This window comes from Gavia stellata, chromosome 4 (assembly GCF_030936135.1).
Source record: "Gavia stellata isolate bGavSte3 chromosome 4, bGavSte3.hap2, whole genome shotgun sequence".
Taxonomy (NCBI): Eukaryota; Metazoa; Chordata; class Aves; order Gaviiformes; family Gaviidae; genus Gavia; species Gavia stellata.
Genome location: NC_082597.1, coordinates 84,733,143 through 84,749,106, shown reverse-complemented (window position 1 = coordinate 84,749,106; position 15,964 = coordinate 84,733,143). Strand labels below are relative to the sequence as shown.

Genomic DNA, 15,964 nt, shown 5'->3' with positions numbered 1-15,964 from the left:
ACAGCAGTCCCAAGTGAGACCCTTTGAGCTCTCCTGGACCACAGCGGGCTGTGACCAGCATCTCCCTCTGAGTGGGACACCTCTCAGAGTCTCACACACTCTCCAGTTTGTGAAATTTGGAGGACCGCCGCCAAAAGCTGGCGATGGGACCTGGGCTGAAACCCTCTCCTCCTGGAGGCTGAACCGTCGCCCATTGAGAAATGCTGAAACATTTGAAGTGAATATTTCACGGAACTTGAGGGGATTTTTTAACAGGTATACCTTATACATTTTTCTCTATATATCTCTCTCTATATATATTTTTATATATATATCTTTGTGCCTGTGTGTATGTGTGAATCAATTTACGTGTGCATGTGTGAATCAGTTTATGTACTCAATAACAAGTATAATACTATCATTCCACATCTGTAATCAAACCACTGTTATGATTATAGTCAATTCTATCAACTCACTTTACAAATGTTAAACTAATCCATGATTAAGTGCTGCTAAGATTTTGTGACTGACCTTAAACTGTGAATAAACTTTAGATTGCTGCTAAAATACATATAATTCCTTAGATATAAACCACTGACCAAGTCTGAGACTAGGATTAGACCTAGCCTCACCTAGACTCCTCTCTGAGAAGGAGTTTAGAAAGCAAGGGGGTCTATTCTGAACCTCGCGACTCAACAGGAGGGTATCTTTGTCCCTTGTACCCTTCCTTTCCTTTAGACATAAACCTTTGACCAAGTCTGAGACTAAGTCTGGATTCAGCCGCACCTAAACCTCTCTCTGAGAAGTTTAGAATGCAAGGGGGTCCATTCTGAACCTCATGAGTCAACGGGAGGATTTTCCCTACTCTTTATATTTCTTCCACTAGACATAAACCGTTCTCCAAGTCTGGGACTAGGAGCAGACCCAGCTGGTCTTCTCTGAACCGCGTGACTCAACGGGAGGGTCCTCTTTACCCTTTTCTTTCTCTGGTCTCTCTGTATAAACCATTCTGATTCAATCCTAATTTGATTTTCCTCTGTATGTTTTAGTAAGTAATAGAGTGAACCTTGCCATCAAATTCTCTTAAGTCGCATTTTTATAAACTTCTATCAAAATAGCTTTTGTCAATATCCTTGACGGTGATTCTTTAAGGGGCCTAAACCACTCATTTGCGACAATGTGCTCTGCTGGATCCCACACTTACAAATGAGAAAGAACTGTTTTGGGATGTAAAAGCTGGGGGCAGGGTTGGCTGTGTTGACTATGAGATGTTGGAGTTCAGGATCTTGTGAGGAGGGAGCCGGACAAAACCCAGGATCACAACCAGAGACTTCAGGAGAGCAGACACTGGACTATTTGAGGATCTCCTTGGAAGACTCCCATGGGAAGAGTGCCGCTTACCTGATTTCTTCTGTATCAGTCACTACCATGTGGGGCACCAACCCTGTTCTGGTGTCCTTGCTTTCATTCCAGGACATCTGTTCAGCCAACTTGTAGTAGCAGCACTTTTGAAAGCATCTCCAGCCCATCGTGCAGCACATCCAGCCTTGCATTGAGTAATGATAGCAGGCCACAGAGTGAATGAGGACAGAGAGGGAATATGGCCTGTTGTCTGGAGAGTCACCAAAGTTATGAGGATAATGCTGGATTGTTCTCTGCAGGTTTTTACTCACACTGCTGACCATACCACTAACCATGTGTCCAACTAAGCTACAGGAACAGGCCAATCTCATTGCAAAGCCAGTGTCTTTGACAGGCTGCAGTAATTGGGGGAAGTTTCCTATGTCTTGAAAAGGGAAATGGAACATTTTTTGGAGCATTTTTCCTATGAGGAGAGGCTGAGAGAGTTATAACAGTTCAGCCTGGAGAAGAGAAGGTTGGTGCTCACCAACTGCCTGAACATATCACTTCGGCTCACATATCCCCACCCTGCAGAATGAAGATGCAGGCTCCAGCATTCACACCCATTCCAAAAAATCCTCTGTGTTCTTGTCAGCTCACTTCTGGTCTCTCAATTTTACTCAGGATGAGGTTTCCTCCTTCAGACAGTTGATGCTACAGCTTCAGAAATTTGGAGACAATGTCTCTCATTTATATGGAATATTGTGCCAGCTCTTGTGTCCTTCTGCCTTCCGGTGGATGACAACACGCATTTGTCTTTACGTCAGTACTTTCTGTCTGTGTTGACCTGTGTGGCTGCTTATGTGTACCTATACTTTTTCTTCTTTATGTATCTGTATCTGTTTATGTACATACACGCTCAGTCTCACTACCATCTGGAGCTGGGGACATGGACCTGCAGTAGCCTTGCCTCTGCTGGGCTACAGGATTCAGCAGCTCCTGCCACCAGCCACTGCCATTCATGTTCACCCATTGATTAGTGTAGGAAGGCAAATCTCCTGGTCACCTTGTCTCTAGTAGAAATTCTCCCCTCTCTTTGGGACACACAGAGGGGATTCTCCTCATACTTAGTCAACCATGTGCAGGTCAGACTCCTGGCACAAGCTCCTGTTACTCTCCCGGGCAAGACTTTCAGCAATGGAAACAAATACTCATAACATCCCTAGAGCTGGTTTCCTGTGCCCAGTCCCCTCCGGAGTGTTGGCTGGGTGCAACGGGACTGTGTAGCCAGCTTGTCTCTGAGGGGTTTACTCTCCCTGGGTGGATGCAACTTCTGCTGCAGTAGTTGCATAAGGCTCTATCCTGGCACAGCAACATGTTTTGATCCCGCTTATACAAAACACGTGCAGCTTAGAGAGGGAAAGAGACAGAGAGAAAGACAGACACACACATGCAGAGCACAGAGCCTTTTTCATTGGTCTAATCTTGTATTTTGTCTTGTACAGGAAATCAGTATTTGTTCAGCAAAACCAATGCAAGAAGAGGACATTCTCTGTGTGCCCCAAGAAAAAACAGACACCTCTGCTCAAGGAGACAAAGGAAATTGCAGCTCTGAGCATTTGTCTTCAATTCCTGCATCTTCTTTCTGGAGAACCCAAACCAGCAGCTATTGGACCCACTCAGAGGGAAGAGGACACAAGAGCCCAGGACTTGATTTGATGACCCTGAGCCTTCATGTGTTCCCTGAGCTGATACGTGCACTGGGGATGCTGGACGCAGGGTAATATCACTTCCTCTCACATGGTCCTACCCAGCAGACTGAAGATGCAGGATCCAGGGCCCCCATCCCTCCCAACACACCCCTAGGCTGTTCCCAGCTCACTGCTCATCCCTCGGTTTTTCTCAAGATGAGGGTCGCTCCATCACACAGTTACTGCTGCAGCTTCACAAATTCGATAATGGCTCTCGCATCGGCTATCATTCCAGTTGTCTATTTCTGAACTGGTATGGATTGCAACGCACGGCTCAGCAACCACATTACTTGGTTCCCCTTTCCGCCAGAACCTGAGGTAGAGACAGACATGTTACTCCCCAGCGTACCCCGTAGAGCACTGCTGGAACAGGCCACAGCAGGACGCAAGGCTTGGAGGGGAGACAGAAAAATTCCAGATGCTGATTCATGGACAGAAGCAGTACCCTTCCTCCCGCTCTGCTATCCCACTGGCACCAGTCTCATGTGGAAACCTGCCTTCTTCCCACAGCCACCACAACAGGGCCCTGCTCGGTGCTGGTGGGGGGAGCTGCTCACCCCGCTCACCCCGTGCTCGTCCCACCCAGCAGAGGCACGTGTCTGCCCCCAGGGCAAGTTTGTCCTCCAGAAGAAGGCGCAGCGAGGACAGCCCTGGTCACTGCGCCCTGTGCCCCATCTCTCCCACAGCATCACAGCGCTGGCCATGCCCGTGCGTATACATGCGCATGTGCGTGGTGGGGGCAGTACGGAGGTCAGGCAAGGCTGGTCATCTCTGCAGGGTTCTTCCTGCTGGCCAGACACAGCTTTTTCTGTGCCTACAGCATTGTTGGCCACGACACAGGTACTTAACTAACAACCACTTAACCGGCACGGATGGGGCCGCGTGAACCTGGTGTCCGACACAGCCCTCGCCTGCTCCATCATTGTCCTCTCACGGGGAGTTGTCTCACCTCGCTCTCATGCACCAACAGACACCCTCACCTACTCTCTTGGACTACCAGGAGCTGCACCAAATACTCTCCATCGGAGATACTCACGCTGCCGTCGCATTAAATGGAGTCTGGTCCACCCACTGCCACTGGCCCACCTGCCGTGCTCTCAGACCGATGTAGTAATTTCTTCCTAATGCATCTAGTAGCTCTTTAGTGAGGAAAGCCTGGAAAGCAGGGAGAGTGCAATGTCCATGAGTGCAGGAGGGAGCAGAGGGAGGGGGCAGGCGTCCCTGTGGGGTGGGGCTGCTGGCAGAGGGGAGCGGGTGCGGAAGGGATGCAGAAAGGACACCCCCCCTCCCCTGCAGGGACAAGGAGGGGCTGAGCCCCCTCCAGGGCCTGGCACTGCCTCTCGGGCTGCTGTGTCCCTCTCTCAGCCCTGCACCTACCTGCTCTGCTTCGGTGTTGATCACCACCAGGTGGGAGCCCATCCCAGTGCAGTTCTGCTCACTCTCAGCCCAGCGCATCCTATCATCCGACAGGTAGTAGCAACTTTTTTGAAAGCGTTTCCAGCCCTTTGGGCAGCACGTCCAGCCTCGCCCTGTGCGGGGAGATATCGCAGAGATGAACACTAATAAGAAGAGAGATGGTGACTGCAGGATCCCTCTTCTCCATGTTCTCCTTAGAGCACTTTTCCTGACAGAAAGGGCTTGAAAAATCAAGGCTGGTACAGGTATTTCTTCCAATTGCTTTGGGGCATGACCCAAAGCACACAAATCCCTGGCAATCCTTGTAACATCATCTCAGGTCCCTCTAGGCCCAGGGAACAGGGAGTGTTGTGTCTTTCCCTGACTGCAGCTGCACTCTTATTATTGCTCCACTGTTAACCTTCCCTGTGCCGCCTCATGCTGTCCCTTTTATTTTGCAGTTTTAACAGCCACCCTGCCCTCCAGGACACCATTAACACGGCCCTCTCCTCCGCCTAAGCTGTCAGCAGGAAATCCTTTTCCCCCACCTCTCTCCTCTGGAGTGCCCCCTCCAGACTCGGCTCCCGCGGAGGCTTGCTGTCAGAGCAGACCCCAGCATTCATTGTCCCTCTCCCAAAGACCTCCTGCACCCCACAGCACTACTGACCTTTGCCTTGCGGCACCGCCGAGTCGCACTGCCACTCCGTGAATTTCTGCTGCAGGGCTGTGGGCTCCTCATCGCTGGGGGAGAGGGGCACGACTGGAAAGGGAGAGGGAAGGCGGCAGGATTACCCCTTCCTCCCGGCTCCTCACACACCATCTCTGGGCTTCACTCCTGTTTCCCCATTTCCCCACCAAGCACTGCCTCAGCATCGCCTCTCCTCGGGCTGCCTCTTCCCATTTCACAAGCGGTAGCTGCCGGCCTCTGGGCAAAGGGAACAGGCATTGCTGCTCCCAGCACCCCACAGCTGCCCGCAAGGACTCCTCTGCCCACTGACCGACAAGACCTAGCCAGGGGGACTGGCCAACAAAGCTGGCGAAGCCTGCGACCCACCCGAGCAGTGCCTGGTGGCCATAGGCAGCCTGCGGTCCGTCGACAGAGTCCGTCCCAGCACCGGGCAGCTGACGTCGGGCCCCCTCGGGGGCTGTGGAGCTGAAGGTGTGGGGCTAGTGGATCCCTGGTCCACGGCTCTGAGAAAACTAGCCCGAAGAAGTGGCGTGGCTGCCTTCCCAGGCAGAAAGAGACAATCTTCCACATCAGAGAGCAGAAGGACCACTGGGAGGACACTGCACTGAGGACATGCCGGACAGCGTGGGATCGATTCCACCCAACCACAGGCATTTACCATGTAGATAGCTACAGCCAAGCTGCCTCTCCAAATCTCTTTACAATCAGTGAATTAAAAGAAGCACTTCAGTCGCACAGTTTCTCTCTTCCCAAGACAGACATCAACAGTAGTTTGGATGAGTAACGCATCAGATGGGCCTATTTCAGCAGCAGCAAAGACAGTCCAGGTGAAAGTAATCACATACAGCTAGAGCTGCTGAATCCGGGGTGGAAGGTGAGCTCCTAGGACTTACCAGCCAGTTCACGGGGAATAACGCAGTGTTGGTGACAGCTGTCAGCAGGCCACGTCCACAACCTCAAAGACTGTAGAGTTGTCGCTAACTCAAACCCTCAGGGATATTGATTGGAAGCTGATCAGGGTGTGCTAAGTGATAGAGATGCCTCTTTTTATCAACCATTTCATTTAGAAATACTGTTACTAGTGAGGAGGGCAGAGTGATCGTAGTGGCCTCTGTGCCTGATGGGTGAATTCCTATAATGGAAGAAGGCTCAGAGGAGCTGGGCAAGGGCGCTGCGTGGCTGACCACACCTGTTGCAAAGAAAGGTGACCTTATCTCAACACAAAGGGCCTTTGTTCTAGTTCAGTTGAGTGAATCAACCAGTGGTATCAGCTGAGTGAATGGACCAGCTGTGTAACTGTTCATCCCTCTGAAGATGAAAAAGTGGGCAATGTCTTCCTAAGTTAGCCAGACCAGCATGGGGCGAGTGTATACGTGGCTCAGCCCAAAATAGTGTAAAAAACTGAATGACTAACAAAAACATGCCTGAAGAAAGCAATGGGCCTGAGCTGGCTTTAACCCACATATTCCTTCTTGGTCACTGGGGAGACCCAGTGTCCTGATGTTGAGCATATTGCAGAGACTGGTAATGAGAATCACATTTGTATTGTGATTCAACTGTGCATTGCAATTGCTACCCTCTGCTAAGTGCAATTTGTACTTGTGGTTTTAGTTAAATGCATTGCTGTATCACGCTTCTAAATCAAAATCCTATGTAACATCAATTAAGTTGGATAAGTAAATTTGCCATTAAAGATTAAACCTTCCATGTGTGGAATATCTAAAAGAACCTGGCCAGACATTAGAGTATTAGACTCTAATAGCCTACCCTAATCCTCCCCAACCATTTAACAGAGTATTGTGAAGTTATACATTTGGGAACAAAGCAATACAAAATTCTGGGACTTGGGAACTAATGACAGCAAAAGGAAGGGCAGCAATTTAGCCTGACAACATGCTTTCTTCCAGAATCCATCGTCTTTATTGACAAGTTGTGCAAACATGTCATGAATGATCCTTAGCAGAAAATGAGAATGAAACAGTGATCACAATCTCCACAAACGGCATGTGCAAGAATCACTTTTAATAAATTATTCTAGTAGAATGCTGTTAACGCTAAAACTCTCACTGTGAGAGAGTTTGCACTGTGCAGTTAATCCTGGAGATGCCAGGACCAACTGTGAAAAGCTGTTTTTTCCATTAGGACACAGAAAAAGCACCTTAGAGAGCTCAAGTGCAGGTCCAGCTGCCTGTATTGACACTTGTGCTGCCATCTCCAGGCTTATTCCCCTCTGCTGAATATAATTAAATTCTTTTCATGTGATATGCAGGTAGAAAATTGTTCCACAGTTCCAAAGAGGCCGTGCAAGGTGGGGATATACAATCTGGGAACCCTGAAAAGGCCTCAGGGTAAACAATGGAAGATTTGGGGGAGGTATGCAGACATGTACAAACTCAGAGCAGAAAAGCCTGAGACCTTACAGAAAGCCCAAGCAACCCTGAAATTCTGAAGATGGCCAGGCTTCAAGTAGAGCATTAGACTAGAGACCTCCAGAAGTCCCTTCCCACCTAACTCTTTCCGTCACTGTAAAAAAGAGGATGTGTACAACAGAGCCATCTGGCATAATGCTGTGGTAGTCCTAGCACCCACATACCAGTTGGCCAAAACCTCTGGTTTGGCTGGCCTGCAAGAGAGAAGTTTGTGTCGTGTCGCAACCGTACCCTTAAATCCCGAATGTTTAAGTAACCAGGAAAGATCTTGCTCCTAAACATACCTTTCAAATATTCAACATTCAGGTTTTCTGAGCCCAAATGTTGGCACTTGCATCCTTTCTCATGACAAAACAGTTCCTGAGTAAAAGCTCCGTCCTGGTTGGAAGATGTTCCCCTCTGAGCTCTGATTTCTCTGCTTTTCTCCCAGCATTTCCCCCAGACCTCTCTTCTGTAAGCAGCCTGCAGATACTCACCAAGGAAAGCAATAATGAGGGCAATGCACACCAAGAGGAGCAGCAGTGAGATCAGCCACGGGAGCCAAGGCGGATATTTCTGGGGATGGTGCTCCTGCTTCTTCGTCTTGGGAGGTACTAAAAAGCGAAGGAACACACCAAACACAACACCACAGTCAACAGTGCTTCAGTCAGCCCGCACACCAAGGGCGTTCAACTCAAGGGAGAGCTGCTCAAAAAAAAAAATGCAGTTTCATTTCTGATGTGGAAGCTACACAACTTGGAAGAGGGGCAGGCTGGGACAGAGCAGGGGACCTCTGTGTTTTCTGGACAAGGTCGGGTTCAGTGACTCTGTTCACAGCCCCAGCCCCGTTGGTGAGCTAGGAATGCTAATGGCTGGTGTTTGGGGGTAAGGCCTTCACAAGGCCTCAAGATCTGGACTGAAACCATGTCTTTCTAGATTGAGCCCAGAGAATTGTATAATCTGATAATTGAGACATTCACATGAAGATTTCATGTTGACTTCTCCCCAGAAAACTTTTTATGCCTGCTTCAGTTCTTCTTAGCTTTTTGGACTTTCTGTGTAGAAGAAGGTTGGTGTAACCTGAATGAGGGCAGGAAACAAAAAATGTGCAAAGCGATGATGGCACAGAATCACTGGAAGAGAATTTATTTTTTTTCCCTTCCATCTCTGCTTTCCAAGCCAGGGTTCAGAGATTTGCTGTAGTAAAACTAGGCTGGATGCCTGAGGAGAACAGAGGGCTGTGTCCAGCAGCCTGAGTAAAGTGTCCCACTCAGATTCAGACTTGCCAGGGCCTGAATTTTGTCTAGAGGGATACTGCCAGTACTGAGGAGGTTTGGGAGCAGGCAGGAGAACGGGTCGCAGGGAAGGAGAAGCAAACGCTTGTTAGGAGACTGTTCGAGGTTGTGGCAGGTACATAGCCAGGGCAAACAGGAGGGTAAAGAGACAGCAGCACTCACTGCAGGACAGGAGAAAAGAAGTTTTGAGAGAGACTGATATTAACTATAAGCTTTAGAGAGACCTCATTCATTGTTCAGCCTGGAACTCCCAAGTCTGCCAGCCAGCCACGTGTGCCTGCCAGCCATGCCTAGTGAGCGAGACTTCCAGAGACTTGCAGTTTGGGGAAGCCCTCTGACTACTTCCCAAAAGCTTGGGGGAGGCTGTTACATCAGGGCAAAAAGCATCATCTTTCATTGTGAGAAGAGAAAACATTCCTAGACATTTCCCTGGCCAAATCCTGGTTTTCTAGCCAGAGCTTTTGTCTGTAGTGAAAACAAGGACCTGGATCATGATCTGGAGTCCGGACACCTATTTCAGACAACAGATCTGACCAGTCCAAATGATTTTTTGATGTGCTGCATGTCCACAGATTGACCCAGGTGACACAGAGAGCGCTGCCAGTACGCATGCACCTCACCAACGCAACTGAAGTGCAGTAGATTTTGTGCATACTCAGTGGGCTAATCTCCCCACAAAATGCTTCCTACAGTCAGTCTGCATGCTTGCAACATGTCCAACATGATCACAACACAACAGACCTGATGAGCATATGCTGGTTATGCAGCATGTAAATCCAACATCTCCTAGGTACTTGCAACAAGTGCTGTGCAGCACAGATGCCTATGTTTCTACCTGGGAGATCCTGGTTGGAAATGCCGGAACCCTAACTGCACTGTGGTGTGAAACCCACCCCTGTAGTCTCTGCCACAGATTATATGTTGTTTGATTAGCTGCTGCCTTCTCCTCTCTATCTTCCAATGACTGACAATTTTGTTATCTCTAGAGCCCAACTAGAAGAGGCTACAGAATGGGAAAACCCAGGTGAGCTTGGCCATTACGAACATGGAGTCTGCGTGACCAGAGTAACCACTCAGAAGGACAACAGAGCAGCAAGACTCCCTCAATCTTTTAATAATTTTCAATCATAACGCTCGTCCTATGAGCATACCATGAGGCTGTGAGAGCCATTAGCACTGTGTGCAATGGTACTACTGGACATTTCTCTGAACTCAAAGTATAAGCTAAATGTGTGATCACTTGGACAGGCGCACTCAAAGACAGACCCTGAGCACACAGCCAAGCCTACAGTATAAGCCTGCCATCAGCAGCTCAAGCAAACACGGCTGGATCAGGTGTCTTTGGAATAGGTCACTGGGAACACAACAGGGAACTTCCACCACCCCTGCCTCACCATGATGGAAGTGTTAGCTGTAACCAGAACCAGCTAATCTTGGTGCATTGAAAACAGTGAGTTTTCAAGTCAGTCAGGAGTATGTACATTCTTTATTTCCATGACTCATGGCTCAGAGCAGGCAAGGAATAACCTGGAGCTGATGCCTGCACTGTTTGGGATTGTAAAACTGAGGTAAAGCAGTAAATAGGCAAGTTAATATCCTTAGCAGCAATAATAATTTATTTATTTATTAATTTATTTACGCGCACATACTTTCACCCCTCTGGAACCTTCTGTTGTGTAGGGTCCTGTATCTAAGGGTGGAAGGAATGAGCCATACATGAAACATCTCTATGTGTTCCTACTTGTGGCATAATAACTACAGAATACACACTGGTCAGAACATGTCTTAAATTTGCACAAAGCCTAGTAAAGGCACCATTTTCCAACTGTGATTTTTAATAGCAATAAAAATTGGTTTGTTTGGTGTGCTAATTATTTTTCAGGAGTGGTAGACATCAATCACAGAATTGGATCTTCCTCCAGCTCTTAGATAATTCTCCCTCTGTGTATTTTAGGGTGTTTTGTTCAAGCCCATTATTCCTTTTAACTTTTGGGTCTCTCTTCTCCAAGGACCATTTCTCAATCAACCAAGGACAATGGGGCTATAAGTTTCTGCAGCCAGTGCCACCTCTCATGAAGCTACAGAGGGCAATTGACTGCTCTACTGTAAGGAGGGATGTTGGTTCTATACTCCGGCTCTCTCCGTAAGCAGGAATCTGTAGCCTCACTCTCTCGGAGGCAAGAGCAGTAGCAGCCAGGGCTTGGGCTTATTTGCTGCCATTTGCTGCCCTGGGAGCCCCTCCACCTTTGTGACAGATCAGGTTGTTTGTAATAAACCGTAGTCTCTATTGTTGGTACTCAGTATTTGTCCAAAACTGACTCTCTCATCCAAGACCAGATCACATATAGAGAGGCAGCTACTGCCTGCATCATACCAGGGCTAAGCATTCATCCTGGACCTTCTACCGTTCACCACTGCTGGTGTTGCAACCAGGGGACTAAGGGAGCCTAAATACGTTCTTTACTGAATGTTCACTTGAAACCTGCCATTTGTGCTCCCAGTAGTCATCTTTGCTCATGTTGCAACTCCAACCACCTAAAGATTCCCACCTCTCCTCTTGTAAACATTCCTTGACCCTCTTACTTCAAAACTCCTCCAGTCTCCTGCCAATGTAGTGGTAGACAACTCCTTTTTCTCACCAATTTGTCAAGACCAGGTAGGAACCAGAGTCACAGAAGGAAAAGTCTCCACTCCCTGTTCCTCAGCCCCTCTCCCTCCAGGTCCCCTTCCCCTGAATAACCCACCCATTCCTTACCTTCAGCCGCTGCAGCTGGTGATGCATTCGGGAACTTCACTTCAGCGTAGGTGATTTCTGATGCCATTTAATCACAGCGTGATCACTGATCCCTATCCTTAGTTTTGCTAAGGTGGGCTTTTTTGGTCCCTGGTTCCAGAAGGAGACACCAAGAAGTTACTGAGCCTTTCCCATCTCCTCATTCACCTTCCGTCTGTCAAAAAAGCCTGTGCTGAACACTGGAAGCACTGGCGATAACCTGAGAATTCCTGGGAGCTCAGAAATGCTCTCAACAGATCTTCAGTTTCTTAGCCCAGGAAATCAGCCTCAGCACTATGGAAACTTCTGAGAGAGAGAAGAAAAATGAGAACCTAACAACTGAAAAGGAAATTGCACTCCTCCTTCCCCATAGCAGATTCTCAGCTGATAGGTTTCCTTTTTAAGATCTCTTGGTTTTTAATTTTTCCACCCTTCTTTTTTTACTCTCTCTCCTTCCTTTATCTTCATGCCTTTCTTTGTCTGTGAGCAATTCTGCCATTGCTCTTAGGTTTGCAGCTTATCATAGGTCTTAGCCCAGTTTAACCTGTAGCACAGCCCAATACAAAATGCATTCTGCCCTCACTTGTCTCCTGTGGTTAAGCTGCATTTGCTACATCAAATACTGCATGCTATGTCTCATCCTGAGAAGTCAGCTCCAGTTGGCAGCTAGCACTAGAACAAATCTTATACAAGGAACTGTTCCTGTAGAAGTGAGACTAGGGAGTTGCAGCCTTCAACAGAGGAATAGAAATAATCAGGAGTTTGATATAACCAATAAGAAACAGAGAAGGATGAGGCCAGGGTCGGGGAGGAGAGCAAGCAAAGTGGAATAAAAAAAAAAAAAAATTACACTGATGGTTTGAGAGGTTATTGGGAAGAGCACACATAGAGACGTCTCTATCACAACCTGATTTACAGCCTGTGGATGTTCAGAGCAGTGTTTGCTTCAGGGAGTCAGGCTCCATTTCTGAGGCTGCAAAGGTCTGATTTATATTTTTTGCTCCAACACTGTCATTTGTCTCCCTTTTCTGCTTTCTGGTAAAGACCTCTGATATTACCTTGGGGAAAATGTCAGACTACTGTTCAGTCTGATTTCAAGCTGGGGCAGATGTTGAAAAGAAACAATTAAGGGAAACAGCTGCTGAGATACATGCTGAATCAGAAAGAATTCTGAGAAGAAATGCCAATGAGCCAGGATAACCTGGAGAAAAAGGGTGAGACAGGTTCAGTCAGCAGATAGGACTCAGGAATCACAGAATGGTTTGGGTTGGAAGGCACCTTCAAAGATCATCTAGTCCAACCCCCCTGCCATGGCCAGGGACATCTTTCACTAGATCAGGTTGCTCAAAGCCCCATCCAATCTGGCCTTGAACACTTCCAGTGATGGGGCATCCACAACTTCTCTGGGCAACCTGTTCCAGTGTCTCATCTCCCTCATGGTGAAGAATTTCTTCCTTATCTCTAATCCAGATCTAGCTTCTTTCAGTTCAAAACCTTTGCCCCTTGTCCTGTCACTACAGGTGCTGGCAAAAAGTCTCCATCTTTCTTATAAGCCCCCTTTATATATTGAAAGGCCGCAATAAGGTCTCCAAAACAACCAGAAGGAAGAAAGGAAGATTTGCTTGGTTAGTTTGGCTGGCTGGGATGTCCTCAAGGCAGACCAGAACGACACGCTAGCAGGACATCCAGGGAGCTAGTACGGGGGGTACACAGAGCAGAGTTGGAGGCAAGATAGGACAGTGCAAGGAAGAACATGCATCAGACAACAGAGAACAATGTGGCAGAAGGTAAAGGGCAAGGGCGGGATGTAGTGGACATTTGAACACAGGTTATGGAGAACTGCCCCTAAACAGAATGGGGCATATGTAGCTGGATTGCTTTACCAAGGAGCCTCCTCATGTCTCGTGTGCACTGAGATGGCTTCACTTCTCCTTTTTGTATTGTGTGCAAAGAAGGCGACTTTTTTACAAGAAGAGAAGCAGCTGCAGGACAGAAACCTGGTCCCTTGAGAAGATGCATGCTGCCTGCTTTTCTTTCCAACATCCTTCCAGCGTTTTCCTTTGTCTTCAGGTTTGGCCCTTTCACTGGAATTAAGCCTCCCTAAGTGTTTGCTGAAACCTAGTTATGCCCTTAGATTTCATGCTGAGTTTTCAGTCAGAGTAATCCTCTGCGTGCTTCCCCCGGCCCCCCGTCAAGCAAGCCACAACAGATTCACAGTCTCATGGAAGAAAGGCTTACTTCCTGGCAGGGTTTCAAACTTTCCACCATGAAGAAATGGGAAATACAATCAGCAGACAGAGAAGGAAGTCACAGTGTAGCTTCATGAGCTTTTTGCCGTTGAACCACATCTCCAAACACAGCTGAGGCATTTCAAATGCAAATTCAGGATCTAGCTGCTGATTTTATTAGAATACACTAGATTGCACTCAAACATCAGGAGACAGCTCAATTCTTCCTTCTCAGCCATCAGAGTTGTTGCTTGCTGTCAACATTCAACCCTGACCATACTTCCATAGGAGACAATGCTGGGCACTTGTGCAACAACAGTGAGGTGGTATTCCTTGTGCTTTGAATTTCCTATGCACTGATGGGTGGGAGATAGGGAGAATCGAGCCCAGCAGATAGTTGCGGGGCTCAAAATAGAAAAAAAGAAAACCTTGCTTAAAAAAAAACTCCGAAACTCTTTGTTTCCTTGAGTTCCCACTGTCGTTCCTCAGTTCCTCCCTTCCCCCTCCACATAGTACACCCTAGTCACACAGAATCACAGAACCATTAAGGTTGGAAAAAACCTGTAAGATCATCAAGTCCAACCACCAACCCAACACCACCATGCCCACTAAACCATGTCCCACAGTGCCACGTCCACACGTTCCTTGAACAACTCCAGGGATGGTGACTCCACCACCTCCCCGGGCAGCCTCTTCCAATGCTTCACCACTCTCTCAGCAAAGAAATTTTTCCTAATATCCAGTCTGAACCTCCCCTGGTGCAACTTGAGGCCATTTCCTCTTGTCCTGTCGCTTGTCACTTGGGAGAAGAGACCAACACCCACCTCACCACAACCCCCTTTCAGGTAGTTGTAGTCCTCCCACAATACCTGTGTTTCCCCACAGACATCTTTCATCTCAACCCCACTCAGCACTGCCAGGTACCTCCCACGCTCCTAACTCCCACGTACCTCGAAGCCCCGGCTCCCTCCTAGGACTCATATGTTTGCTCACCACACCAGTCCTGCTTTCCCTCCTTACTCATGCTCCAGTTGCTGCCTTTAGATGGTTGCTCTGCAAGCTGTGCAGGCACCATTTGGCTAGGTGACCCAAACAGAAGGCAGCAGAAGCACTAACGCTCTTTCTCCCCTACCTGCCAATGAAGTTTGAGTAACGTAGTGTCTGCAAGCCTTTCACCTCACAGCCAGTTTCACCCAATTTAGCAAGCAGGTCCATGTAACAGCAGAAGAGACGGCACCATTGCACGTGCCTTCTTTTGAAAATCAAGCTGAACCAGTTGAGTTAAAAATTAATTCATAAGCAAAAAGAAGGACTTGAATCCTAAAGTTGAGACCCCACATATTAAAAAAAAAATAAAAAAATCCCCTTTTGAAGTTGAGCATAGCTGTGGTGGAAGCTGCAGGAAAGTGAGACACTTGTTACAGGCCAGTCAGAATGGAGAGAGGCAGCTGAGGAATTCAGTCATCACAGGTGACATGGAGGTTACACAGGGACATCTCACTGGCAGCCCAAAGCCGATACCTGGCACCTCGTAGAAGCTTTCGCAAAAGGAAGCTGATGTGGCTAAAATGTGGAGCCAAAGGGATTATCAGTATGTATTCTTCAACAAGCCGACCTTGCATTCAAATGAGAATTGAAATGATCATGACCTCAATTAAATGTAAAACCACAACAAAGCGAAGGTAAGAAAGAGGCTGAAAAACAACTAGCAGAAGCCATCAGAACTAGTAATAAATCCTTTCCTATAGATACTGAAAGCAGAAACCTTTTCACAAGCTTTGAGGACAACTGAAGAGCAGTATATAAAAGAAGCCGGGTATAAAAGAAGCAGTCAGAGAGAACAAGGACATTGAAACAAAGCTAAATTAATTCTTTGTGACAGTGGAAGAAACAGGAGAAATTATCACAAAAGAACCCTGTTTTGTGGGGGACTAAACCAAAAAACTGGGGCACAATAAAAATGATTGTGCAAAAGGTATGGAATTAGCACGTCTGGGCAAGATAGTCCCAGGGGTTCCCAAGAAACTCCGAGATTAAACAGTTGCTAATAGCAGTGGGTGGCCTCTTGCCTTAAACTGCCTCTTAATCACCAAATCGCAGGATGGC

At 47.7% G+C, this 15,964-nt stretch overlaps 1 protein-coding gene across 1 annotated transcript; it reads right to left on the bottom strand.

Annotated features, from left to right (window-relative positions):
- Positions 1 to 3,203: 3,203 nt before the first annotated feature.
- On the bottom strand, positions 3,204 to 11,737 carry LOC132316956 (C-type lectin domain family 4 member D-like). Its single transcript, XM_059817077.1, has 6 exons — positions 11,613 to 11,737; positions 8,060 to 8,176; positions 5,134 to 5,226; positions 4,449 to 4,600; positions 4,108 to 4,226; positions 3,204 to 3,384 (listed from the first exon to the last, which is right to left on the bottom strand). The coding sequence occupies exons 1-6, from the start codon at positions 11,677 to 11,679 to the stop codon at positions 3,243 to 3,245; spliced, it is 690 nt and encodes a 229-aa protein (XP_059673060.1). The 5' UTR covers positions 11,680 to 11,737; the 3' UTR covers positions 3,204 to 3,242.
- Between the last annotated feature and the right edge of the window lie 4,227 nt (positions 11,738 to 15,964).